Source organism: Diceros bicornis, chromosome 31, assembly GCF_020826845.1.
Source record: "Diceros bicornis minor isolate mBicDic1 chromosome 31, mDicBic1.mat.cur, whole genome shotgun sequence".
Classification (NCBI taxonomy): Eukaryota; Metazoa; Chordata; class Mammalia; order Perissodactyla; family Rhinocerotidae; genus Diceros; species Diceros bicornis.
Window position 1 is genome coordinate 11,630,729 of NC_080770.1, and position 26,439 is coordinate 11,657,167.

General features: G+C 60.2%; 1 protein-coding gene across 1 annotated transcript in view; it reads right to left on the reverse strand.

Moving 5' to 3' along the window:
• Window positions 1-26,439, reverse strand: part of DAGLA (diacylglycerol lipase alpha) — a 64,035-nt gene that overhangs the window by 22,286 nt on the left and 15,310 nt on the right. Inside the window, exons 2-5 of the mRNA XM_058526708.1 lie at window positions 3,256-3,394; window positions 2,855-3,066; window positions 1,346-1,447; window positions 837-975 (exon numbers count right to left, since the gene is read on the reverse strand). Coding sequence (XP_058382691.1) covers window positions 837-975; window positions 1,346-1,447; window positions 2,855-3,066; window positions 3,256-3,350 — 548 coding nt within the window. The 5' untranslated portion in view covers window positions 3,351-3,394. The remainder of the gene's footprint in view (window positions 1-836; window positions 976-1,345; window positions 1,448-2,854; window positions 3,067-3,255; window positions 3,395-26,439) is intronic.

Here is a 26,439-nt window from a genome sequence, read left to right on the forward strand (position 1 = left end):
TTGGACTCCTCATCGGTAGAATGGGTCTCACAATAGCACTGGGGCTGGCCAGAGGAAGAAGCGGACTGCTCGTGGAAGTGGCTCAGGGCGGGGGCCTAACTCAACGGCAGAAGCTCGATTATTGGGAGTTACCGTGACCCCCCCTGGAAGCCCTCCTCTCTTTTTCTTTCAGTAAACAGGAACTACTGTGACCCTGCCTGAACGCCCTCCCTCATTTTCTCTGCCATGGCACAGCTTTCCCCCTTTTCAAAACACCATGCATAATTTACCCCTTCCAGGAAGCCTTCCTTGATTAACCTCCTCCAGCCTCCTTAATGCTAGAGGCAGCCTTGCCTAGTGGTTAAGCGCAAAGGCTCTCCAGCCAGACTGCCTGGCCTTGATCCAGGCCCCATCATTTACAGGTTGTGTCACCTCAGGCAAGTCACATAACCTCCCTGTGCCCCAGTTTCTTCATCTGTATTACGAAGATGATGATAACAGCTACCTCATAGAGCTATTGTAAGTTAATATATGCAATGCTTGGTCGGTTGTTATTAGCACTGAAGATGATGACAACGCTAACAATGGCTACCGTTCACTGAGGGGGTACCAAACGTGAGCACTGGGGTAACCACTGTGCTCATATTATTTCATATAAATCTCAGGACAGCAGCATGAAGCAGGAACCGTCATTATTCCCACTTTATAGACCAGGAAACTGAGGCCGGGAGAGGCCGAGCCTTTGACTGATACCCTGGTTCACATGAGCTGAGACGCAGTTCAAGAGGCGCAGGTCCAGCCTCTGCCCACCTGTCCGCAAAGCCCCGAGGGGACTGCCCACCGCCCCGCCCACTGACCGCAGATTGTAGGTCCGCAAGTTGCGCTGCCTCCTCTTGGTGGCTCTCAGCTTGACGAAGGTGCGGCCCGTGGGGTCGAAGACGCAAAGGACAGTGATGCAGACGCTGAGGATGACCACCCAGTTGCAGACGACCATCCCTGGGGGGGGGCAGCAGTGGGAAACAGGAGGTGGAGGTGCTGGGGACAGCTCCCTGGCGCACCAGCTCTGAAGGAAAGGGTGCTGTAGCCTCCCGCCCCCCAAGTGCTTCTGGGGCCCAAGAGCCCCTGGCCCCAGCCTCTGGCCACGTGGCTGCCCCTTGCTGAGCCATGACCCCAAGGCGCACCCCTGGCACAGAGCAGACGGCTGTGCCTCCTGTGCACCCCCAGACCAGGGGCACCTGAAGGTGGACGGCAGACCACAAAGATGAAGGCCACAGCCCGCCCAGCCAAGCTGCCAGGCGTCCTCACAGAAGCTGTTCCCCCTGGCCGTGCCTGACCCTGTCACCTCCGCCCCAGGTGGCTGACATACCGAGGGTGACGTTCTTGGCAGTGAGGTCGTCGCAAGAGGTGTAGTACTGGGTGAGCCAGACGATGCCCACGATGGCGTAGATGAACTCAATCACCAGGATGGCTGCAGGGAAAGCAGGGCCCTGGCTGGAGGACAGCCACGGTCCATCCGTCCACCCACCGAGGAAGGGCCCTGAAACCTTGGCCCGGCCCCTCCTAGCACAGGGCCTCCAGCCAGCTGGGCAGCAGGGGCATCAGACCCCTGTCCATCCGGTCCCCCTGCCGCACAGGCCTCGCGGGGAGAGGGCCCAGGGAGTGGCTGTCCCGCCACTGTTCTGTCCTGCTGGGAGGTGCCCGCCTCATGTTCTAGCTTACGTGCCCTAAGGCCCCCGACGCCCCCGAGAAGCTGACCAGGTGATGACGAGGCATTTCCCTGCTCTTTCAGGATTTTAGAATTACATCCCAGAACTCCAGAATCAGACGTATCTTAGACAAATTACCTAATTTCTCTGAGCCTCCCTTTCCTCGCCTGTAAAATGGGGTGACAACGTCTACATTACAGGACTGTGTGTGAATTAGATGAGAGGGCTCATTTCACAGAAACTGCCGTTTCCCAGGAAGAAGTCTCCACACTTAAGGCAAGAGAAGGGAGGGAGGGAGAAGCCTGCTCAGGCCAGAGCACTGAGCCCAGGGATGCGATGGAGTCGGGGAGGGGGATTTGGCAGCCCTGCAAGGGGCAGGGTTGGAAGCCCCAGTTCCACAGGCAGGACCGTGCAGGAGCTAAGAGCCCAGGCTGTGGGGCCAGACAACCTGGTTCAAACCTCAGCTCTGACACTCACACCCTTACTAGCTGTGTGACCTTGAGGGAGCCCATGAACCTCCCTGGGCCCCAGACTTTTCATTTGTAAAACAAGACCTATAACAGCTCTTCCCTGAGTTAACAGGGGGGAAAGGGCTTAGCACAGTGCATAGGAGCGCAGGAGACATGTTCACTAGGAATGACCAGGAGAAGCCCAGGAGAGGACAAAGGCTGGCCCTCCAGGCCGCTGGTTCAGGCACCTGAGGGCTTCCCCGGAGGGGGGACTGTCTGGGGAAGGATCACAAAGCAGCTGAAGAGATGCGCACGACCTATAACAGAGGCTGGCAAACTTTTTCTGTAAAGGGCCAGAGAGAAAATATTTTAGACTTTGCAGGTCCTACTCTCTGTCACAACTACTCAGCTCTGGTGTTGTCATGAGAAAGCAGCCAGAGACCGCAAGTACATAAATGAATGAGTGGGGCTGGGTTCCAATAAAACTTTATTTACAAAAACAGACAGCAGGCCGGATTTGGCCTCAGGCTGTGGTCTGCCCGCTCCTGTCTAGGATGTAAGCCCAGTAAGTCTGTTGGTTCGCTGCTGTACCCGGTGCTGACACAGGGCCTGGCCCACTGCATGTGCCCATCACCTGCAGGCTGAATGAACGATGGAGCACAGGAGGGAGGAGGTGGGGGTGGTCCGGAGCAGCCCCCACCCGAGGCGGGTGGCCCTTACCCAGGCGCACGTAGAGCACGTACTGCATGGATTCGCGGGGCTCCGTGTAGAGGATGCCCCCGCGCATGCTCAGCCAGATGATGGCCATCTCGGCGATCATGCAGCTCAGCAGGATGCCCAGGTAGCCGCGGCCGTGGTCCACCAGGTTCAGGGAGCAGGCCTCGTGTGGGTTGTAGACCAGACCGAAGAGCACCACAGACAGGATCACAAACCTGGGGAGACACTTGCGTTAGGGCCAGGCAGCCTGCACACCTCCGTGGCCCCTGCAGGCAGGCCCTGCCCACGTGGGTAGCACCCCAAGGGAGTGGGTGTTGCAGATACCTCCTCCTGGGAGCATGACAGGGACAGGAGAGATGGCCAGAGAGCCTCCTTCCAGGCCTAGGCGTGGCCCCGAGACTCACCAGGTGGTGTGCAGGAGGAAGAGGAAGATGGCTGGCAGGACGAGGTCATCGCTGCCCACAGACCAGCGCCGCCGGAACACCACGATCCCGGGCATGGCTGGCTGTTCTGCGGAGGCTCAGCGGGCCTGACGCTCACCTCCTGAAAGAGAGCAGGGGACCTATGGCTGCCCGGGCCACTGTGGCACCAGGGCATAGCACTCCTGGCCAGGTGTGTCCAGCAGCACAGGCATCTCTCCTAGGCCCCATGGCCCAGGGGCTTCCAGGCCACTGGAAATGCTGACCCATCCCCAGGCAGGACCTGTCTCCTGCCCTCTCCACCCACCAGAGCCAACGTGAAGGACCTCAGCAGCCAGACACTGGCTTTGGCCTGAGGTCTCTCCTGCACCCAAGACTGGCACTAGCCCTTTGGGATCTGCCTGGGGTTACCCCAACAGTAACTGCTCGGCTCCATTCAAGACCTGGGCTCACCCTCTGCCTCCCGTACATGGATCAGGGGACCCCCAGGCCCCCTACTGCCTTTCCTCAAGGAGACCTGGCCCAGTGTGCACAGTCCTGGGGGTAGGGTGGGGGGTTTCTCAGACCAAGCGTGAGCCAAGCAGGGCAGGTGGAAGGCTGAAGGCTATGGGGAAGGCGGGGGTGAGGGCACGCATAGGGCTGCAAGCGTGGAGGGTGGGAGGGCTGAGCACACAGTGGGTGCTCAGTAAATATTTGCCGAATGAGGTCTTCGCTGTCTTGCTCTGCAGGAACCCTGGGAGCATGCTCTATGACTTGGTTTTGCACCCATCAGACAGAAGTCCCAACCACAGCTACGTCTCTTGGCAGGGACAGACACAGGCGAGATACGGGGTCAGGAGGATGGCTGGGGCACCCAGCCCCGCTGCTGGAAGGGCAGCGGGCGAGCCCCGCAGGGTAACCCACCCTCTCGGCACCCACACCTCCCACACCACCCTGAGCCAGGCAGCCTTTACTGCCCACTTCCCAACACTCTGAAGTCACTGAATTCAAATCAGCCACAGGCAAGCTCAGGGAGCAGTGCCCAGAATCTGGGGCCCCACTCCCTAGAGCCCCAGGAACAAGGGTAGTGGTGTGGGCCAGGGGGCTCCCCACAGGGGGCTGGTCAGGAGATCCCAGGGAGGGGCTCCTGTGCTGAACTGTGCAGAGGAACCCCTGCTGCGGGGGGCTGGGTGCCCCGCGGGTGGGCAGGCGCCCCCAGGCCGGCAGGGGCTTACATGGCACCTGGTCCAGGGGCGGGCAGTAAGTCCAGGGAAAATGAGTGTCCGCAGAAACCAGCATCACTCGGGAAAGAAGTGGACAAGTCTCCCCCGCCGATGGGCAAGGCCCTCAGGGTGGGCGAGGGGACGTGGGGCCCGGTGATGGGCCGCCATGCCCAGCCCGACTCGTCTCCATCTCCCTTTCCCTCTCCCGGGTGCAGCCACTTCATCCAGCCGCTGCGCTGCCAGGCTGCTCCCGGGGAGCTGGCGGCCTGGCGGGCGGGCTAGCCTGCTGGGGTCGTGCCTACTCCTCCCCCCACCCTCAGGAAGTGACATCATCCCACTCTCTCCCAGGAGGAGTCAGAGCATGGATTCTGGGAAGAAAGGAGAAGGATGGAGAGCGTGGGAGTCACATGGTGGGGTGTCTGGGGTTGTGGGGGGGGTCTGGGACTGCACGGGGCTGGGGCTCCAACGGTGTGTCTGTGACAAGCAGCTGACAACACCAGCTTCTTTTCAAAACGACGGGATGGGAGGGGCTGGCTCACCGTGGGTGGCAGCAGGGCTGGGGCAAGACAACACTGCCAACAGCTGGTGTTTCAGCCACCAGTTCTCTACAGCCCCTCCCGTCTCCAGGTGGCTCTCAGAGGGTAAGGTGGAATGCAGTAGGGGGGCTCAGGGAGCCCCCCTCACACGAATGGAATGACTGAGAGGTCTGGGGCCAGCATGATCCCAGCAGGTGCTGCAGCTCTGCATCCCCTCTAATCAGGCCAGGCCTGGGTGGAGGAAGGGGAGTGCCACCCCAGAGGGGCTGGCGGGCAGGCCGGGGTCCTGCCCCTGCCAGCAGCCTCAGGTATGCCCCTCGGAGGGCCCTCCCAAGCGTTCTGAGGGGCACACACCTCTCATCCCCACCCTTTACCTCTTGGAGTCTAGAGCGGCTAACACTCCTTCAATTCACACGTACCATTCATGCAACACCCTGAAACTCACACGCAGCCCCACACGTGCACACGGCCCCGCCCTCCCCGCTCTCAGGCGGGAGAAATGGGGTGAGCCTGGCCCTGGGCCCTGCAGAGGCGGGCACAGATCCACCAAGACACTGGAGTGACACGGCCATGGCAGCCTCTGCCCCAGCCATGATCAGGGCCAGTGCCCACCTAGATCACATGGCAGGGCTCCTGCAGGCTGACCCTACTGGGGGCCCCATTACAAGTCTGGGGGCCACAGCCTGCTCCCTCCGGCCTGCGCCCAGAGCCAGCCCACCACCGCAGAATCTGAGGCAACAGCGCTGGGAGTCCAGGCTGCTTGGTTTCAAACCTGGGCTCCACCACCCGCTAACTGTGACTTACTAGTCGTGCCTCAGTTTCCATAGCTGTAAAAATGTTGGTTATCCCCAACTGCTAGTGTTCTGGTGAGGACCACGTGAGGGAACCTCTGCAGAGGCCCTGGCCCTGCTGTGTAATGACAGCGCCGTCTCAGCGGGGGCGGGTGAGGCAGAGGAAGAGGCCTGAGCCCTCACCACCACCGTCGAGGACCAGCCGCCCCACCCCCGCTGGGCTAGCGGCTCCTCCAGCTGGTCACCAGCAGGTCACGGGCTGGGGTGGGGGTGACAGGGCCTGTGCTGCTGCTGGGGGAGGATGAGACAGCTCTACTCCATGTGGATTCATAAATCTCAGGGCTGCTATTTTTAAGGGCCTGAAAGGCACCCTTTCTCTAAGACCCCAGCCCTTCACAATTGGGCCCTGTTCCCCTGCTGGGATGTGATTTCATCTGGAGGAAATGTCTCCGGACCAGGCTACTTCCTGGTCTGGGGCTGCCACAGAACACCTCCCCTGGCCCTCTTCCCCCTGGGCACAGGGTTGGTGCCCTCCAACGACCACGGTAGGGGGCACACACCCTCCCTCTCCTTACCCCAGACAGGGCACGTCCAGGGCAGGCGTGGCGCCCCCTTCAGCAGGGGAGAACAGGGGCTCTGCTGGGGGCCCCCTAGCCGCAGCAGGTGTGAATGGGGTGCCGGGACCCCCATCACACGGAAGGAATGACTTGATCAGCCCTGGGGCCCCTCTCTTCCCCCACCTACAAAGCCCAATTTTCCTGCTGGTGATTCAGACCCCTTGGGTTAAGCAGTAACCATTCTGGGAGTTCCTCTTTCTAAAAACAGAGAACTCTTTTTAAAAATGCACACGCTGTCCCCTACTTTAAAAACCATCCGTGGCTCCCCCTGGCCTGCAGGATGAAGTCTATGTCCCTCAGGCAGTGGCTCAGGGCCTCAGTCACCAGCAGGCAGGCTGTGCAACCTGGGGCAGGTGCCTTACCCTCTTTGAGTCCTGGAGCAGGAAGATATTCCCCAACGCATGGGGACAGACTCCAGCAGAGATCGCGCCCCTAGCCGGTGGTTCCTTCTGGCTGGGGAGGTGCTCTAGTCCCTCCTCACACTGCCCTATCCTCCTTTCCCAACCCCCCCAAACTTGCTACTCCCTAAAAACATCTCACTGGAAGATTCCATGCTTTGCTTGCCCCAGTTCCTCTGCCAGGCAAAATCCCACTCATTTTTCTAGGCCAGGCAGAAGTCACCTCCTCTCTGAAACCCTTCCTGACAGCCCCACCCACCCCACCCTTCTCAGGTGGAATAGGCTACTCCCTTACGGGGCCCCCAGACCCCGCATCCCATTGAGGCCCTGGGCACACTTTCTTACAGGAAACCTGCTGACTCCTAGCTGTCTACCCCTGCCCCAGCTCAACTGAGAGTTCCAGAAGGCCGGGTTCCCACAGCACTGCCCATCTCCACACTCCCGCTCTGGCCCCTGGAGTGTGACCCAACCAACCTCAAATGCAGCCCTTCTCCTCGGAGCAGCCCAGCCCTGCCCCAAACCTCTACTTCGTGCCCCTGAAGCAGCTACACCAGCAGGTTGGACAACAGCTCCCCTCCCTGTCACAAGGGCCCTCTCAGCTCACATCCTTTTCCCTTCTGGAAATGCCCCACCCCAGGGCCTCCCCTGATGGCTCAGGGAGAACCACCTTCCCCTCCTCAGGCTATCTTAACTGTTCTAGGGCTTCAGTTTCTTCTGTCTGCAAAACGGGGACTGCACCATCCCCTCAGGCTGTATGGAGAACTGGCTAAGATGACGTCACTGAGGGTTTGCACAGGTCCTGGCAGACCCCAGGGCTCCATTCGTGGTGGCTGTCATAGTCACAGAGCTCCTGAGGGTCTTCTTGGGGACTGCTTGGCAGGGTGATCTGTGACTGGGTGCCAGGGTCTGGGCAGGTGCTTGATGCCCATGACTGACTCCAGCTGATCGGAAAGGACCAGACTGAGCAGACATAGCCCTGAGTGGGTAACCCACGCCTGCCATTGGCCTTGGGGGGCTGCTAGGGGGCCAGGCTGGGGCTTATCCCCTGATACTAAGGTTCCCTTAGGCTCGGCCCTGGGAGCAGGTTTTGGGGAGAAGAGCCCCTCGGCAGTGGGGCCCAGCCAGCAGGATGCCAAGGGCCCCCAGGGGATGGGGAGGGCATGGGCTGCTGCAGCCGCTTCCAGATGGCCCAGCACAGCGAGTTCCAGCCTGGGGCTGGTGGGAAATGGGAGGTCACCTTGCTTGCCTGCAGTGGGGCCAGGTCACAGGAGTCAGGCTGCCCCAGTGCCCACAGTGGACAGGATGATGTGCTGTGAGAGTCCCATCCACTGCCACCTCCAGCCTCTAGGTCAGCCCATGAGATTTCTCACCTGACGGAGGTGGCCTCGGTCATCCAGGCCCAGGCATGGGCTGGAGATTGAGCCTGAAGAAAGGGATAACAGCCAGGTCCAGGCCACAGGGACACATCTGACATCAGCTGAGCACCTCTTGTGTCCCAAGTCCTAGACTAATCACCTTCACCCTCACAGCAGTGACACAGTGTAACAGCGTCACTCTCACTTCACATGCTCTAAAAATGGGCTGTGTCTGAGTCCTGGCTCTGCACTTACTGGCTGTGTGACCTTGGACGAGTTACTTAACCTCTCTGTGCCTCAGTTCCTCATTTCTAAAATGGGGCTAAGAACAGTACCTGCTTCAGAACTGTCATGAGGGTCCAATGTCACATACCTAAGACAGCACCCGTCACATAGTGTGTGCCCTTCCATCGTTATTACTATGGAAGAACGAGGAGGTTGAGGCTCAGGGACTTTGACCCCTTCCGAGGGGCAGGAGGCTGAGCAGGCAGGAGGCCCAGGTCCTTCCTGCTGCCATCCAAGGCCCCCACCTCATGCAGGAACGTCAGAGCTAGAAGGGGCCTCAGAAACAGTCCACTGTCCCCTTTTCTGGGTGAGGAAACTGAGGTTCAGAATGGCCCCAGAGGCCCCGGCTTTCCTGTAATGTCCATGCCTGCGATGTCACCGCCACGTGCTGGACATACAGCCTGGAGTCCCCAAGCCGGCCCGCTGCCTTCTCCTTCCTCGCGGCACACTCCCCTCCAACCCCCGAGAGACACTGCAGTGAACAGAGTGTCGCCCCAGGGAGCCTGGGTGAGATCCTCTCCTTCACGCTCTTCCAGATGCATCACCCTCTCTCGGAAGCCGCCAAAACCCACGTGAGCTCCCCCCTGGAGATCAGACCGCATCAACCGCGTGTACAGCTTCAAACAGTCATCTATGGCTGGTCTCCACCTCCCGGGGGGCAGGGTCCCCATTGCTCTGCAGCTCGGCTGGCGAGGGAGAGGGGATCCCCGGACCCAAGCCCAACTTCCCTGACCCCCAGTTCACCCCTGCCTGCTGAGGCTGGTGACTGGGCCAGCTACAGCCACACCCCAAAGCAGCCAGTCCTGGACCAAGAGGAGCGTCCCCAAGCCAGAAAGCCACCTCCCCTCCAGGCCTCTGTTTCCTCTTCTGAAGAAGGAGGAGCCTGGACCGACGCGAGGCTCGCACTTTTGTATTTGCTAGTTTTGTGTCCACAACCAAGGGCTGCATGCGCCTTATCGGAACCAGAACCAATGGAAAAGTAGAGTACATATTTAAAAACAAACTTCAGAGCAAAAGCTCAGTCAATTAAAATAGAACGTTGGGGAATCCATTGCACACATGCAAGACACAAAGACCCACATGGGAGCGATATGGAAAACTATCATTGGACCGAACTTCCTGGCAGCCAAAGTAAAAAGGGAACCTGAGGAGTCTGTAAGGGCTCTTTTAGGGTGTTTTGAATCAGGTGCCCTGAGGGGAGAGCCCAGGACTCCCATTCCCATGATGAGTGGGATTCCTCGTGTGAAAAGGCTTTGAAAGTGGAAGGTGCTCTAAAAGAGGTAATAGGGACAGGTACCTGCTGGCCCCTGGTCTCTCTGATTCCCAGTGTTTCTGTGTTGGGCACTGGGGCTTGTCTAGTCTTGTGGGGGCATGTCACTTAGGAGACTGACCGCAGTGAGGCTGGGCACCGGGCAGCCTGCAGGGCGAGTGGTGGCCCCTAGAGGCTCCATCCTAGCTGGGGTGGGCTCACCAGCGGGCCACCCTCTTGCCTGACTGAGCTGGCAGGCGGCTCCTGCTCTTGAGCCGTGGTAGTCAAATCCCAGCTCCTCCACTCAGCCGCAGGGCTAGTTAGGCTGGCGAAGCTCTCTGCTCACTTGTGTGGCTCACAGGAGAGCACCTGCAGAGTATGGCTTGACACACAGCCCCGGAACCGCTCACCATACTGCAGAGCAGTTCTGCGTGATGGCGGGGAGATCTCAGCCCACCTGTAAGTTGGGGGCCCGTCGTTCGCTTCCTCTGGCATTTGTCGGTTGCCCACCATGTCTTGGGCCTCATCTAAGCCTGTTACAAACATAACTCCTTAATCCTCATGATGACTCTATGAGGGAGGCACAGATGAAGAAACTGAGGCTCAGAGAGGCACGATGGCTTGCTCAAAGATCCTACGACAAGGACGAGGCAGAGCTGGGATTTCAAGAGCCTCTTTAAATTACTTGAAAGGAAAAAATCTGTCTGGCCATCAGTCCGACTCCTTATTCCCACGCACACAGACACCGAGACCCACACGTTCCTTCCACCCCAGATGCCCCTTCTCCTTCCCAGGTCCGCGGCCCCACACAGAGGCTGGGCTCTGGAAGGCACTAGAATGGGGAAGGCGGCGGGGGAGGTGACACAGAGAAAGCACGCGTGGGCTGGGGGCCACGTGCGCCACCAGCCTGTGCCCGGGTGTGCGCAACCCAAGTTAGGGGCCCGAAAGCTGTCGCTTTTCACACGTCAGCTGTACAGGAGCAGAAGGCAGAGCTGAGCCTGCCCAGGGCTGGGGCTGGATTTCAGCACGAGATGGGGCCTCACATGCCCAGGCCCTGGGCATGTGGGACTGAAACAGTGTGCTTGGCGCAGCCGAGGGCAGGAGGGGGACGCCACTGCCACTTCGTCCCCATCGCCCCCTAGGGTCTTAGACTTACAAGCACCTTCCCCACCCTCCCTGCCAGGATGGCCTCGAAGGACCAGGGGAGGCGCCTCCTACACCCTGTGGGTGTGTATGGCTGTTCCCATGTCACAGATGGGGAAACTGAGGCTCTGAGAGGTTAAATAACCTAGTGAGTGAGGCGCCAAGTGAGGCTTGGAAGCCAGATCTGTCTGCTATGTTCTCTCCGCATCAGTGTGCTTGTCGGTCAGAGCCCCTCCCTGCAGATCTGGGGCCAGGCAGAGAGTTCAGGGAAGAGCACAAAAAGGAGCAGCTCCAACTCCTGGGGGCCGTGCCTATGGCCACCCTGGGCTGCACCCAGAAACAGCTCCAACAATTATTCTACCACCTGTTAATATTTTAAAACTCTTAGATAGCATTTACCCCACATCAGGTACCGTAGCAAGCAGTTCACAGACATTACCTCCTTTAATTTAATCCTTTTAACAACGCTATGAGGTAAGTGCTATTCTTAGCCCCATTTTATGGATGAGGAAACAGAGGCCCAGAGAAGTTAAGTAAATTACCTGAGGTCACTCAGCTAGTAAGCGGCAGAGCCAGGCCGCGAGGCTCTGGAGTCTGCTCCCAGTCCCTCTGGAGGAGCCCTCCGCAGGGCTCCATTTATCACAGGGGCTCCAGCTTCTCATTCTCACGCTAATTATCTTCCACTCATCTACAACAAGCAGAATTTGCCATCTGCCACTGGCCCTGACACTGACACCAGCTAACTCCCTGGGAATCAATTGGGGCCATTCGTTGCCTGCTAGTTGTTCTGGGAGGCCGGCTGGCTGCCGGGGAAGGGGAACAAGGAGGGAGGGCCGGGAGGGCAGCAGAATCTTCCGTGGCAGCCAGGCTGCCCCCGCCCCGGCCCCCAGGGCTCACTCAGTCCTGGGCCGGAATGGATCTGTTTCCAACAGTGGAAGAGGTTCCCCAGGTTCTGGCCAGGCCAGGTTTTGTTTCTAAATCTCCCTTGGAGACCGTTTATTTTCCTGAAACTAGGAATGGGCCCTCGTCCCACACTCATTCCAGTGCCCAGAGCTGCGGGATCCGGCCTCGTGATGAGCACTGCCCGGCAGCCTGGGTCTCCGAGTCCCAGGCCACTTCCTCCTGCCTGTCTGTGGGAGGACACAGGCGGGCAGGCACCCATCCCAGGGCTGCTTCTGTTCAGGCGGAGTCCTTCCTACACCACCCTGCAGTCTTCTCACACCCTAACACTCGAACACATCTCACCTCACTCCCCCAGGACCCCCTCCTCTTTCAGAGGCGAGCACCTGGAGGGTGGTGGCCATCCAATGAGCCCACTGCTGCCGTCCCCCCAGCCCTGGAGTGGGCAGCCCTGGGGTTGAATCTTAGATCCACCACTACTCGTGGTCTGTGATCATCACTTCTCTGAGCCTCCGTTTTCTCATCTGCAAAATGGGATGATGAGGGTACCGCTGCATAGAGAGTCGTGAGGAGTAAATAAAACAATGCATATTGAACACTCAGCTCAAAGAAAGCATCAGTGGCTTCATTATTATTAATCACCTCTCCTGAGAGTGCTCAGACCTTTTCCTCCCTGCTCCAAGACCCTGCCCCCGAGGTGTAGCAGGAGTGCTAATCTCTCTGCCATCTAAGTCACCCTCCAAAGAGAAAGGCCCTGTTCTCTATCACTGGTGTCCAGGCTGACCCACGCCTGCCCTCACCCTTGCCAACCTATGTAACGCCCCGACCTACCTTCTCGGGCAGGGGTGGCAGCAGCTCCTAGGAGCCCCACCCGCCCAGGCTGAGGCTTGGCTGGCCCTGCCTCCTTCATCCACAACGAGCTAGGGAGATGGAATCACCATCCCAGGGGTCAGCTCGGACCATGGAGCTCCAGCCCAGGGCCACGCCTTGCTCCTGCCAGAATGCACCACGTCTGTCTGTTCTGAGTTTTCAGGGCGTCCCATGGCAAGCCCCTTCCCAGCTCAAACTCTGGACACCCCGAGGAGCAGAGGCCCACCGCTCATGCCCACTGCCCAGTCCAGCATCCTACCGGCTCCCCCAGGGCCTCTGCTCTCCTGTGACGCCCCCACCAGGCAGTGTGTCTGCAATGCTCAGGCCTGGCTTCTCAGAGCTTCCCCGAGAGGAGACTCCCTGTGCCAGGTGCTGGCAACACCTCTGAGAGGAATTAGCACCTTCCACTTAATGAGAAGCCATTAATGAGGATGCTAAGTGGGCACACCTAGCCTGACACCTCTGTCTGGGAAGCCCCACCCGCACACCCAGCATACCCTGTGCCACCGCCGTCCTGTGCACCACCTCAGGCTGTGGGCTGGACCTCGGGGTCTGGCCTGCATTGGGGGAAATGCTTCCCAGACTCCAGGAGGCCGCATGGGCCATGGATCCAAGGAGGGGCCACCTCCCTGGGCAGCATGGCCATGTAGGGCACAGGACCGCTGCTCAGGCTATTGGGTTTCACTTCGACCATTCCCTGGGCATCGCAGAAGCAGGCAGGGATCGAGTGGCGGCGTAACACAAGCTCTTTCCCAGGGGAGCAGGTCTGCAGAGTTCCCATGGGTGACAGGAAGGGCCACCTTCCCCTGGCCCCATGGAGCACAGAAGGAGGTGGCACATGCTGCTTCCAACGGCACATGGCCCCAGCCCAGGCCCTGCCCCTCGAGGCACTCCTCTCCCATGCCCAATGAGGGGTGTCAGTGCTCTTCAAAGCGGGTTTCTGGAAACCCTCAGGAGCCCCAGGTGACAGGAGGCAGTCACAGCAGGCGGGGGCCTACGGGCTGTCAGTAAGAGCAGCTTTTAGCTGTTGTACATATTGAGGTTCCTTGTAATATTGCGTTGAACTCAACAGTCTCAATGCTTAAAAATGTTCGAGAGGCACTGGACAGGATGACCTCTTGGGTCCACTCTGGCCTTGACTGTCAGAGTTCCACTTGCTATTTTGGTGCAGGACGGCCGAGGGGAGAGCCAGGGGCCTCCAGGCAGGAGCCCAAGCTAGTTCGACCATCACTAGTGTCTCCTGCCCTGGCCTGAGTCACGAGGGCAAAAGGGGTCACAGAAAACCCTGACTCAGGAGCTTGGAGACGGGGACTGTGGCTGACTCTTCTGTCCTTCAGACCCCTTCATTTCCTCCCACCTCCCCGGGCATGACAAAGCTGGACCCAAGCATAAGTGACCACAGGTGTCCCAGAAGGGGTGGGGACTCGGAAGGCCCTCTGCCACTGGGTGGAGGACACAGCTAGACCAGGCTCTTATCCTAGAGCCTCTGTGCACACAGACGTCACTGAGCCTCGACCTTCAGAGTACAGTGCAGGAACCTCTTCCCAGGACGAGTCACCACCGTGTCGTCATCCATAAAAGGGAGACGGTGATGACAGTGCCTCCCTCATGGGGCTGCTGTGAGGACAAAGTGAGTTCAGAGTTGTAAAGTGCTGAGAGCGTTCTCAACACGCACACAAAGTTTACAATTTAATTACATCAATCCCCTCCTCAAAAGCAGGTTATGGCTCTGAAATGCCCTTTAAATAAGATTAAATCTCCCAACCATTAGCTATAAAGCTCTCCACCAACCAGGGGCCCCCTCCATCCCTGCCAGCGGGCAAGCCCATTTCCTGCTCCCATCTTCGTCTCCCGCCTGCTCATCAACAGAGCGAGCCCCTGCTCTCCAGATGGCCCACCCACTTCTGGGGCTCCTCCTGGGAAAGCTTGGGGCCGTCCCCACTTGGCCTTAGGCCTCGGCCCTGGTTGATCAGCCCACGAAGGATCAGTGAAGTCAGGACTCACTTTCCTGCAGGGTCCTGGTGCCCCTGCCTCACCTCGGCCTCCCCAAGTCGGGGATGGGCCCGTAGGCTCTGGGCAACCAGAGACTGGAACTAGGCGGGGAGCCCAGGAGGTGAGCACTGGCCCCTGCAATGGGGGCAACCCCATCAGGCACCTGATAAACATCAGCCTTCTGCTCGCTCATACCTGGGTAGGACAGAAGGACCCGCTTTCTGTCTGGGTAGACAAAGGCTCGGAGAGAGCAGGCCGCAGCCAGCCCAACCTCAGACTCCAGAGTTTGGCATCACTCTCCCTCCCAGAGGATTCACTCTTAGCGCCTGGGGCATCAGCCTCGTCACACTGTCCCTTGTGCGGCCTCTGCTTCCCAGCCTGCTCCCTGAGTGCGGCAAAAGGTGCAGCTGGGGCCGCATGCCTGGCACAGCGCTGGTGACCACAGGCTGGGACTGCTGCCCTTCCAGCCCCGAGTGGCACTCCATTACCACTTAACAAGGTCACAGCAGGGAGGTAACGGGCATTTGGCAGGGCCTCCTCCCAGTCAACCTGGGGCAGGGGCCCACAACCCCATTAATTGCCTGCTACTAGTGGGATGAGGCAGGCCTCTGGCTGACCCCTGCCAGCCCCAGGGAGGTGGGCGAAGCTGCCTGTGACTCTGGGGGATGAACCTTTCAACAAGAGCTGACAGTGCCATCAAGAGACAGCAGCAGGGCCGGGCGCTGAGTGCTAATGGGATGCCCACCCGGGGCTGAGGAGGCAGACAAGGTCCTGGCCAGAAAAGATGAGGCCGAGGCTCCTGCCAGGCAGAAAGTGGCACCTCGCCTCCTCCAGGGCTTAGGGAGGCAGTGTGACAAGGCCTGTTCCCTGAGCAGGCCTAGCCCTTCCTGGGACGAGCTCTGGAGTTGGGGGTGGCAATGAGGGAGTCAGCGAGAGCTAGGGGACCTGGGGGTGGCGGCCTGCGTCATAGCTCCTGCTGACTTCCCCTCCCTCAGTGGCCAGTGGCTGCTATAAATACCTCTCCTGTCTCTGGATGTTGCAGGAGGTGACCTAGAATTCTGGGCTCCGGGGCCTCCTGGGTACACCCTCCCTGCCAGCATCAGACGGAGCCTGCCTGGCCAGAGCATCCTCGCAGCCTGGGAGCCCACCCCCACAGTGCGCAGGGCCCTGCCAGGAACGGGCAAACCCCGACACAGAAGGAGACAGCTGCAGATCCCAAACCCAAGTCTCCTACGACCAGCATTTCTACCACCTTCATGGCAAGCGCAGAGGACACCGGGCCCCCGGGGAGCAAAGGCCTGGCGGCCTGCAGGGGAGACGCAGCACCCAAGGCTGCCAGCTCAACTCGAGACCACCCCATTGCAGCGCCAGCCTCAAGCTCTAGCTCAAGCAAAGGCTCCAGAGTCATCTGGTCCCAGGCCCTCTCCCCAACTTCTCAGTCCCATGGTTCCTCCACAATCCAACCTGGTTTCCACACTCGTCATCATCCCGGAAGCCTCCTGGGGCATACTCTACTCTGACAGGGCATCTGGCTGTTGTGCATTCTTCCAGTGGGTAGCAAGCTTCTGAACAAGCCCTTCCCTCCTCCAGAGACCGCAGACAGGCCCAGGCCCCAAACCCCAGGCTTGGCTGACCCAGGAGCACAGGACAGGAGGTGACCCCGGGCCCGGCTGTTGTGAGGACACCAGCCCTCACATGTGGCCAGGGTTTGATCCAGACCCCCTGGCTGAGGGCAGGGCCAGGATTTGAGGGGGAGAAAAGTCTGGAAACAGCTCCAGGGGTGGGTCCTGGGCAGTGTGAACACAGGTGAAATCTAGTTAAAATTAAATTCATGCGAGCAGCCCTTCTCCATCCATCTCACAAATAATCAGAGCGCCAACTACGCATCAGGGGCCACGGCAATAAATAAAAGCCGATATGGGGCCAGCTCTCACGGAGCCAACAGGAAGGAAGGAAAGAGAGACTTCAAGCTAATCTTCACATACAACAATGAAACACTCTATGACGCGTGCTCGGAAGAGGGGTTCCATCAGAGCCTGAGTAGGGAGGTGAGGGCAGCTGCCCTCAGAACTGGGAGCCAGACGGAGCTGATATCTGAAGGACGAGCCGGAGGAAAGAGGGCACAGGAGAGGAGAGCAGGGAGCAGCATGGAGGACGCCCCTTGGCAGGAGGGCCTGTGTGTGAGGACCATGGAGGACGGAGCAAAGACCAGACCAGCAGGACAGGAGCAGAGAGGAGGGCCGAGGTGGAAAGGCTGGCGGGGCCTCGTGAACCAGGCCTGGACTCTGAGCTTTATCCCGAGAGCAACGGGAAACTACGGGCCAAGGCAGGCAAGAGCGTGGAGAGAAATGGGGCCCAGACTGAGATGCAGTGGACGATGGTGACAGGAGGACAGGCCAGTAAGGGAGAGGGCGCTGTCAAGGACGCCCCCGCCTAATGGCCCGTGCAACTGGACAGGCAGGAGGGCCCTCGGCACCCTGGAGCACTTCCTGCTCAGTCTCTTCCTGCAGGCGGGGAAGGATGGACGGCGCCCTGGTTGCCCAATCCTGGAGGAAGCTAGGAGAACAGAGGCCTGGGGCAGCCTGCCCCACCCCAACAGTGACTACTCCCCCAGATGTGCAGCAGGCCTGGGCCTCGGTCTGGCAGGCACCCGCTCAGGGGTGGTCACTGGGCTCTGCTCCCACACCTGAGGGTCCCCACAACCAGCTGGAGGTTGGAGGCATTTCCTCCTGAAGATTTAACTCCCTTTTCCTGCCACCTGGCTCTGCCCACGAATACGGCCACGTTGAGGGGGGGCCTTAACCCAGGCGGAAAGCTCAGAGCTGACGCAAACCCCACACAGGAGGGGAAATGGAGGCTGGCAGAGAGGATGCTTCTGTCCCACCTACCACTTCCAGTCACTGCACAGAGCTCAGCACACTTAGAAAACCTGCCCCTTCTTCCCTTGATCTGCCAGTCCTCCTCCCCTCCCACGCTGCCCTGCCCATGGCCCTCCTCTCTGTCCCCCAAACAGCCGAGCGTGTCCTGTCTCAAGGCCCAAGCCCTCGCACGCCCCCACACCTCTGGGTGGCTGGCTCCCTCGTCATTCACTTCCAAGCTCAAATGTCCCTCCCCCAACCTTCCTGCCCAATCTCAGGTGCCCCCAGGCCTTCTCCATCCCATCACTGTTTTATGTTCCTCAGCACTTTCCACCATCTAACACTCTCTAGTTCATTCATTTGTTAATGTGTTTACTGTCTGGCCCTCCCCCCCCAGGTGTGGCTCCCAGGGGCAGAAGCCCCTCCTGTCTTCTTCTCTACTGTGTCCCCAGCACCCAGCAAAGGGTCTGGCAGGTGGCAGGAGCCCATCCAAGTCCCTGCTGCCCGAGGAAGAGCCATGTCTGAACACGGCCCGGCGTAGCCAGTGCAGAGCTGAGCCCAGAACCCAGGGCTCCTGACTCCCGGCCCCGGGCTCTTTCCACACCCTCCGTGGCCCCGTGACCGGGGTCCAGGCTCAGTCCTGAACTGCCCTCCCACAGCAACAACTACACACAGGGCTTCCCTGGGCCTGAGGTCCACGCTGTGGGCGAGGCCAGGAAGAAATGCAGTGTCTTCGTTTCGCTGATGCAGAACCTGTGGTGGGAAGAGGGTGTCAGGTGATTTGCCTGAGGTGACACAGTGAGCAGCAAAGCCAGGACCGTGACCAGTTATCCAGGGAGGTCCTGCTGCCCCAGGCACTCCACAGCACAACAAGCCTGCTCCCCTCGCCTCCCATCCCTGCCCTGGCCTCCTGCCCCTCTGTGGGAGGGTGACTGGTGGTGTCCACCGAAGGGAGGGAGCCTCTCCCCAGGGAGAGCACCAAGGGCCGTGCTCTCGGGACGTAGCTGGGCTCTTCTGCCCCCTCCCAGTACCAGGCTCCCTGTGGGACTGCCTGGCCGGCCTGCAGCCCAGGGCTGCCAGGGGGGCTCAGCAAGAACCCCAGGCCCATTGTCAGCAGAAAAAAAAAGGGAGGACCTAGGAAATGACTTCTCTCAAATTCGCTTTTTTATTTCCCCCGAAAGCTCCAATGGTCCCCAGCCTCTGCTGAAGGAATACAATCCCACAGAAGACTCAGAAATACTGACACCACCTCACGGCCACCCCGGCAGGGAGATGGGCCTGCAATTACCAAACTGCAGCCCAGAGTTTTAAGGGCACCAACTTGTGAAGCCAGTGAGGACTAAGTTCAAAACCTAACCCGTCACCAACTTGCCCATGACCTTGGGGCGTCTCCAAGCCTTGGTCTCTCCAGACACCGAGACACGAACGCTCGCTGCCTCCTAAGCTGCTGGGGGGCAGAGGTGACGTGGTAAAGGGCCTGTCCTCCAGATCCTCATTCTGTCTTCCTCCCCATGACCCTGATCTGCTCTCTGCCAACTTCCTAGGATTGTGAGAACCAACAAGATACAGCGGAGGCTTCTTAGGAGGAAAGCACTATAAAAAGCCCCAGCAATATGATTACTTCCCTTTAAGACAGAGCTCTGGGCTTCCACATCCTGGCCCCCCGGGGCCTCATCCGGATTCTCCCAGCTTCCCACCTTCTCCTGGCCCACACCTGCGCCATCTCGAGGAGAGCAGAGCAAGAGAGCTGGCAGCACCAGGAGGCACACCGCTGCCCCAGCATCTTCCCTAAAGAGGCAGAGGGCTGAGGTGTGTGGCAGGGGCTGCCCGGAGGGTGGCTTGTTGCTAGACCCTGGGCCTGCTCCGTGCAGCCCCTCCTCCACCCTCAGCACAGGGTCTCCTCCCAGCTCTTCGGGGCCTTGGGAGGATGCGTGAGATCACGTCTGGGACATGCTATGAGCTCCCCAGAGAAAAGGCCAGCGAGATCCAGGATGGGATGAATTAGGTGTCAATGTGCTCATTTATTAGTACTTCAGTTTGCTGTTGAGTGGGAAACGCGTGGGGCTTGGGGTCAGAGAATCCAGGCTTGGCATTGGGCTCAGCCACTAATAGGTGTGGGCAAGTCACATCCTCTTGGAGCCCCGCTTCCTGTAGAAGGGAGATAAATGACATCTGAGTGACGCTGGTTAAAGTGTGACACAAGCAGGAGTTTCCATACCTGCAATGGGGATGGCGAGGGTACCAGCGTCACAGCGTTACTGTGAGGAGTGACGCTGAGTGCTTGGAAGGGGCTGCGTGAGCACCGTGCACGTTACGGACCCTCAGTGCTGCTGGGGAGTAGAGAGTTGTGGGACCAAAGGCCTGACGATGGGGCTACTGCAATGCTGCTCAGGCCTGGAGACTCTGCGTCCACCCCTAGGCCAGCACCCAGCCCTAACCAGCAGCAGGAGAGAGGGCTGTGCAGGGCCCGGCAGCCACAGTGACTTAAACGAGTTACAAACCTCAGGAGGGCCGGCCCCGTGGCTTAGCGGTTGGGTGCGCGCGCTCCGCTGCTGGCGGCCCGGGATTGGGTCCTGGGCGCGCACCGACGCACCGCTTCTCCGGCCATGCTGAGGCTGCATCCCACATACAGCAACTAGAAAGATGTGCAGCTATGACATACAACTATCTACCGGGGCTTTGGGGGGAAAAATAAATAGATAAATAAAATTATTAAAAAAAAAAAAAAACCTCAGGAGACTAGCACCCGCCTTCTTCCTTGTCAGTCCGCTCCTCAGCTAAGAGGAGGTGGTGGAAGGACCTGGGGTCACCACAGCCAGGAGCCAGAGGCTACCCTCACCAGGCCAGGCTGCCGCCCCAGCCCCAGCACATGGCCGGCGTGGGAGTAACCAGGCAACCTCCGACAGCTGTGCCCACCTGTAAAGGCTGTGCCCAAGCCCGAGCGATGACACTCCCAGCTGCCCTCTGTTTACAGAGCCCTTGGCCCATGGAGGGAGCAGCACAGCTTCCTGGTGACAGCCTGCTCATCCTCACAGCTTGTCTGACAGGTACCGAGTGGTGGAAAGACCACGGGCCAGAGCAATGGGTTTGCTAAGGGCCACAGTGAAAGCAGGGTGGACACCCTATGGCAGTGCGGGATTCCTCATCCTCACACGACTGAAGCCACTCCGTGCAGCTGGCCACAGGCAGGACTGTAGAGAGAGAGGCCCCAGCGACCTGCCCAGCTAACACAGGCTTCTCCCTGGGCTCCCAGTGTGGGGAGAGGAAGCGCTCCCTCTTCCCTGGGACGCCAGGTCCACCTGGCCTCTGTTTACCTAATCTGTTCCCCTCAGTCCCGAGGACCAGACTCATGGCCTCCAGCAGCCACCAGCACATTCCCTGGTCAGTGACTGCCCACGCAGGGGCACGCTCAGGCAGACCAGGGAGAGGATGCTGGAAGGCCACTCTCAGGAGGGCAGACAGAGGGGCGGGCCTGGGCCAGGGAAGAAATCCTCAAGATTCTGGGGCTGATTCATCTGAAAGGGGGTGAAGGGCAGGGCAGGGCAGGGATTGGCTGAAACAAGGCAGGCTCTCCTTGCTGGGAGGAAGGGTGGGGGCTGCGGACAGACAAGGCAGCTCCAGGAAAGAAAGGGGCGGATGCGCCTGTCTGGGACACTCCTGGCTTGGGCCATGTGCTCCTCTGCCCCTGGCCACACAAAAATCCCATTGATGCCGCCCTTCGCCCCCGTGCCCCGGGGCCAGGGCCCAACACAAGGGCTCTGGGGACCTCTCCTGCTCCTTGCCGACTGTCCAGCTGCTCCTGCTACTGCCACCCAGGCACGTCAGGCATGTCAGGCTCAGCACTACCAAGTCACATGCTGTGCGCGGGCGCAGCCAGGCCCCGCTGGGGCAGCACCCAGGACTCTAAGTCATGGCGCTCACGGGCACTGCAGCCCTCCTGGGTTATGCAGAAAAGCTGGAAGCCCAGAAGCAGCAGACTACCTGCCTGCCACCCTCGCCCAGCCCCTCCCATCTACCTGGAGGGCAAATCCTTGGGCAAATAGTCAGCCAGGTGTGAGTGGCACAGCAAACGCAGGTCTGGGAAAAGCAAACACCGTGGGCACCTCTCTGCTGGGCCCGCTGCCCAAGAGGACGGCACTCGACTCGGCTGTTCGGAGCGGCCTTGCCTGCAGCTGCCGCTGGGGCCCCCGGGGTGAATGACCTGGCTTTCCCCTCCCCTCACCCCAGAAAAGCCTGAGTGTGAGGTGAGGGGAAGGCAGCAACAGAGGAGAATGGGCCTCTGATGCTTCGGTGTCACCCCCCCACCCCCCAACGCATACTGAGCCTTCCCTAGGGCACAGGGTACGTAACCCAGCAGAAGGCACGCTGGGGAGGGTCAGGCTGACCTGGGCCTGGAGCCTCTGCTTGGCCACCTGCTGGCTGGGTGACTCTGAACAAGTCTCGGGACCTTGGGGCCAGTGACGCCCACGTGCGCGGCTCTGTGAAGGTTAAATGGGACGAGGCCCGTGTGGGAACCCGTAGCGCAGAATGTGGCACAGAAGAGCGTCTCGATACGTGGATGCTCTGCCTAGTGTCACACGGACGTGGGGTGGAGGGCAGGTCACAGAATGAGGGGCAGCACTGTGGAAGTCTGGGCACCATGGCACCACACCCTCCGGGGGCATGCTCCCTCAGCTGCTCCATGACCCCCTGGCCTCTGGCCCCAGGCCTTCTGACCTGTGGCTGCACTAGCAAGGGCTGCTCCACCAGCAGGGGCTGCTCCTGCGGGCCCCCCACTCAGGGTAGCCACGAGCCAGGTCCCAGAACTCCCTCCAGCTGAGAAAGGCTGTACCACCACGGGCCCCCGCACGGGGCTTCTGCTTCAGGCTGACCTCACCCCACAGGCAGTCAGAGCAGCACTGTCTCCTCCTGGACGACCCCACCTTGGGCTTGAACCGCACACGCTGATGAGGCAGCCTGGCCTTTATCCACTCCACTCCTCGCCACAGTCGGGCGCCCTGCAGGGTCAGAGGTCTCCATGCCTCCACGCCTTTTCACAGGCTGCTCCCTGCACAGAATGCCTTTCCCAATCTTGCTCTCCTGGGACCACCTCAGCCTTCCAGGGCTTAGCTTAAACACCACCTCCTCAGTGAAGCCCCCAGAAGCCTGTCAACCCTGAGGCAGACCTGATCAGGGCCCCTCCATTCCTGCCCCAGGAACCCGGATCCCCACCAGGCTGGGAGCTCTGGGGCGGCCTGCGTCCTTGGCACCCAGCACAGCGCCTGGAGCCTAGCAGCTGCTCAAGAAACCAGGCCCTGGGCCCAGCTCCCGTGTTCCTCTGCAATCACGCTGCCAGCTCGTTTGGCCAAAGAGACTCAGGCAGCGTGCGGGAAGCAGGGCAGGACTGAGCTTCCCTGACGAAGCTGGCAGGGGCTGGAGGTCTCTCCTTTGGAAACTGTCCATGCTCTGAGAACCAAGCCTCAGCACAGTCAGGGGCGGCCCTGGGGGCTTGTCAGCTGCCTCCTCATCTCCAAAAGCAGAAACCTGAGTTAACAGGAGGGCTGAGCAAAGGGAAGTGCAACCGGGACCACGGGGAAAAGGGCGTTGTGGCTGCCATCTGCTGTGAACAAGATGTTTGGAGAACACGCACTCCCCGGCTCCGAGGTCTCCCAGCCAACTTGTAGAGGGTGGGCCGCCCCTCTGCAGATGGGAGCCACGGCTCAGCCAAGCCGAGAGGTGCAGGCCCCCACCGGCCCGCCCAGACCCTCCGCTGCCCCCATCTGACCCGATTCTCAAGCAGAAGAGGGTGGGGAGGGGAGGCAAGGATGCCAGCCCAGGACACAAGCCGCACCGCAACTTCCAGGGAGCCCCCCGCAGGCTCTGAGGAGCCAGCCCCAGAGTAATGATGATAATAACTCAAATGTAATGATAATAAGGGCAACAATACAAGCTATTGTTTAAGGAGAGCCCAACAACCTGCCAGAAGGCACTGTACTGAGAATGTCTTCATTATCTCATTTCACCCATCACCCGGGGAGGAGGGGGGAGGAAATGGAGAGTCCAAGAGGGGATCCCTGCCCCAAGCCTCACTGCAGAGGCACCTGGCCACTGAGGCCCACCAGGAGAAGGTCCTGGGGCCCTGCCTTGTTCTCGAAAGCCAGGGGCTTAATAAACAACAGAACATCTGGGCGGGAAGGCACCTTCTGGACCACTGAGTTACACATGCTCATTTTAGGAAGGAAGGTGAAGTGCAAGGATGCAGAGACATGGCCCAGGCAGCAGAGCCTGGAACCCTGGCCCGAAGCCCAGCTCCAGGGCCTCAGCAGGCTCCTGTGCAGGGCTGTCCTCTGTCCTCTACAGAGAGCTGCCCTTGGAGGGCTGAGGTGTGCCTGAGGGCCCACCCCAGTTCAGGCCAGGCCTCCCTCGTGCTCCACCTGTCCATGCTGCCCACTCAGGCCGCAGCCAGTCAGCCTCGATGCTCCTGACTGCAGCAGTGGGCCGAGCTGAGGGCCGGGCAGGGAGAGCCCTGCCCTCTTGGCTGTGCCCCTAGCCCTGTCCCTCAGGAGGCTGGGCCCACGGGCCACATTCCTTCCCCAGCCTCTCTGCCCTGAGCCTGCTCACAGAGGGATTAGCGTGGCTAAGGGGGCTGGACGTGCTTGTGGGGACTGAGGCGGCCTGCTCATCAGGGATGCTGGAGGTGCCCATGGCTCCCACCCAACAGAAACCGCTGCATTTCTCACCAGGTGGGGGATAGGAGGCTGAGATGTCTGTCTGCGAAGACCAAGCTGTGCCAGGGTCCCACATGTCACCCTGGGAACCTCAGCCCTGGCAGCCTGGCCCCTGCCATTCCAGCCTGGAGAGGTCAGGGGGCAACTCTCCCTCCCATGGGCAACAGGAAGGCAGGGACTCGGGGGCAATCACCCAGAACTGTACATCCCATCCCACCCCCAAGCCAGCTCACTCCACGCGGCTCTGCTGCCACCGCCCCCACAGGCCTGCTAGCAAGCCGCGCACTCCACATTTCTGTCTGCTCGGTCCTCCCCCAACCCCCCACACGCCGTTAATTGCGACACCTCCATCCGCTGCCTGCTCTCAGCCGAGGCGGCACAGGCAGCCGGGGGCCGGGAGGGCCCAAAGATGTGCTCCAGGGCAGCCAGGGGCTGGGAAATGGCTAACAGACTTGTGTGAACTCTTCTAGGGGGCGAGCTGTAGTTTTCTCCCTTTCTGCAAGGGTCCTCGGCCCCTGGCCGGGTCTCTGTGCTGGCCCCACTTCCTGCCTCTCACAGTCCACCACCGGGGCACCCTGTCTGTGAAGTGCCTGGGGATCAAGGGAATCAATGGCTCCTCTATTCTCTGCCTCTTCTGGCAGGGGACAGGAAGGGAGGGCATTTCGCCCTTGGGGGGAATCTTATAGGGAGGCAGGGAGCAGCCCTGCTGTGATCAGGACCCTCGCTGCCTCACTGCTCCTCCTGGGTTGGGAAGTAGGGGCCCTGTGCTGGATGGAAAGTGGGCTGCGGGGTCTCCCAGCCATGGGGGGTAGGCAGCCGGGGGCCTGAGCTCTCTACAGCCGGCTAGAGGGCCCCTCGGCCCCCGCTCCCTGTTCCTGGGACTCCCTCCCTATAAGTCGCTGTCGCTACCCAGACACCTTCCCAGACGATTCCTGCCTAGGCTGAGGCACAGCCAGGCCGGGTGAGTCAGCCAAGGAAATCCCAGCCCGGCGCCCACCACTGGGTGACAGTTCCGCTGACACCTACGGAGTGGGGCGCCCAGCCCCTCCCGGCAGAGGGTGAGAGGAACACCCGGGCTCTCCCACCCCCATTTCCTGCTCCCTGAGAAGGGAGCCCAGCAGTGGGGGCAGGGAGGAGCCCTACCAGAGGGCTCAGGTCCTGGGCTTTGCTCTGTGGCCTCTTCGGGCCTCCTGTACCTTATCCTGGGCACGTCAGTGAGGGAGGAGGTGAGAGAATGGTCCCCATGGGCCCTGCCAGCCCCTGCCCGGTGCCTGTCACCCCAGACACTCAGTATCCTGCTTCCCAGGGCCTCAGCACCCCCAGGGTCTCACAGGGCGGGGGTCGTGGACACCCCACCTCGTTCCTGTGGGGCCCTGACCTCTGTCTCCTGCCCTGGACCCCAAGAAGGGCAGGTCAAGGCCCTCCCTGAGAGGAGAGAGGAGGGGCAAGGCCAGGTGAGGACGGCCTGAAATGGGAAGAACAGAAAGGACAGACACAAAGCCTGATCCAGCAGGACCTCCCATCCCTCAAGAAACCAGGCCAGATCCCCACAAACCCGCCAGACCGGTTGGTGTTAGCGGCCACTTCACTGCTGCCAGCTGCCTGAGGATGCAGGGGGGAAGGCCTGTGAGATCCTGCCTGTGGCAGCTGCCAGCCGGGTCCGTCTCCTGGCACATTCTGGCAAGTGCCTCACTGTCGAATGCCACCCACCCCATTACTCCATTCTCTTCCAGCCTGACACCTGCCCAGGGAGGGCCACCTTCTAGGTGTAGGTGAGGAAAGGGTGATCTTGTTTTTTTTTTTTTTTTTGTGAGGAAGATCAGCCCTGAGCTAACATCCATGCCAATCCTCCTCTTTTTATTTGCTGAGGAAGACCGGTCCTGAGCTAACATCTATTGCCAATCCTCCTCCTTTTTTTTTCCCCGTTTCTCCCCAAAGCCCCAGTAGATAGTTGTATGTCATAGCTGCACATCCTTCTAGCTGCTGTATGTGGGATGCGGCCTCAGCATGGCCGGAGAAACGATGCGTCGGTGCGCGCCCGGGATCCGAACCCGGGCCGCCAGTAGCGGAGCGTGCACACTTAACCGCTAAGCCACGGGGCCGGCCCGAAGGTGATGTTCTAAGCACACCTCACCCACTGCCTTGGCTGGGATCCAAGACCAGGGCAGGGCAGAGCAGACTCAGGACCTGGGAGTTCCAGCCGAGGCCTCAGATGCACTAAAGGGTACCGTAAGGAGGAGCTTCTGGAGATACGAACATGAAGATG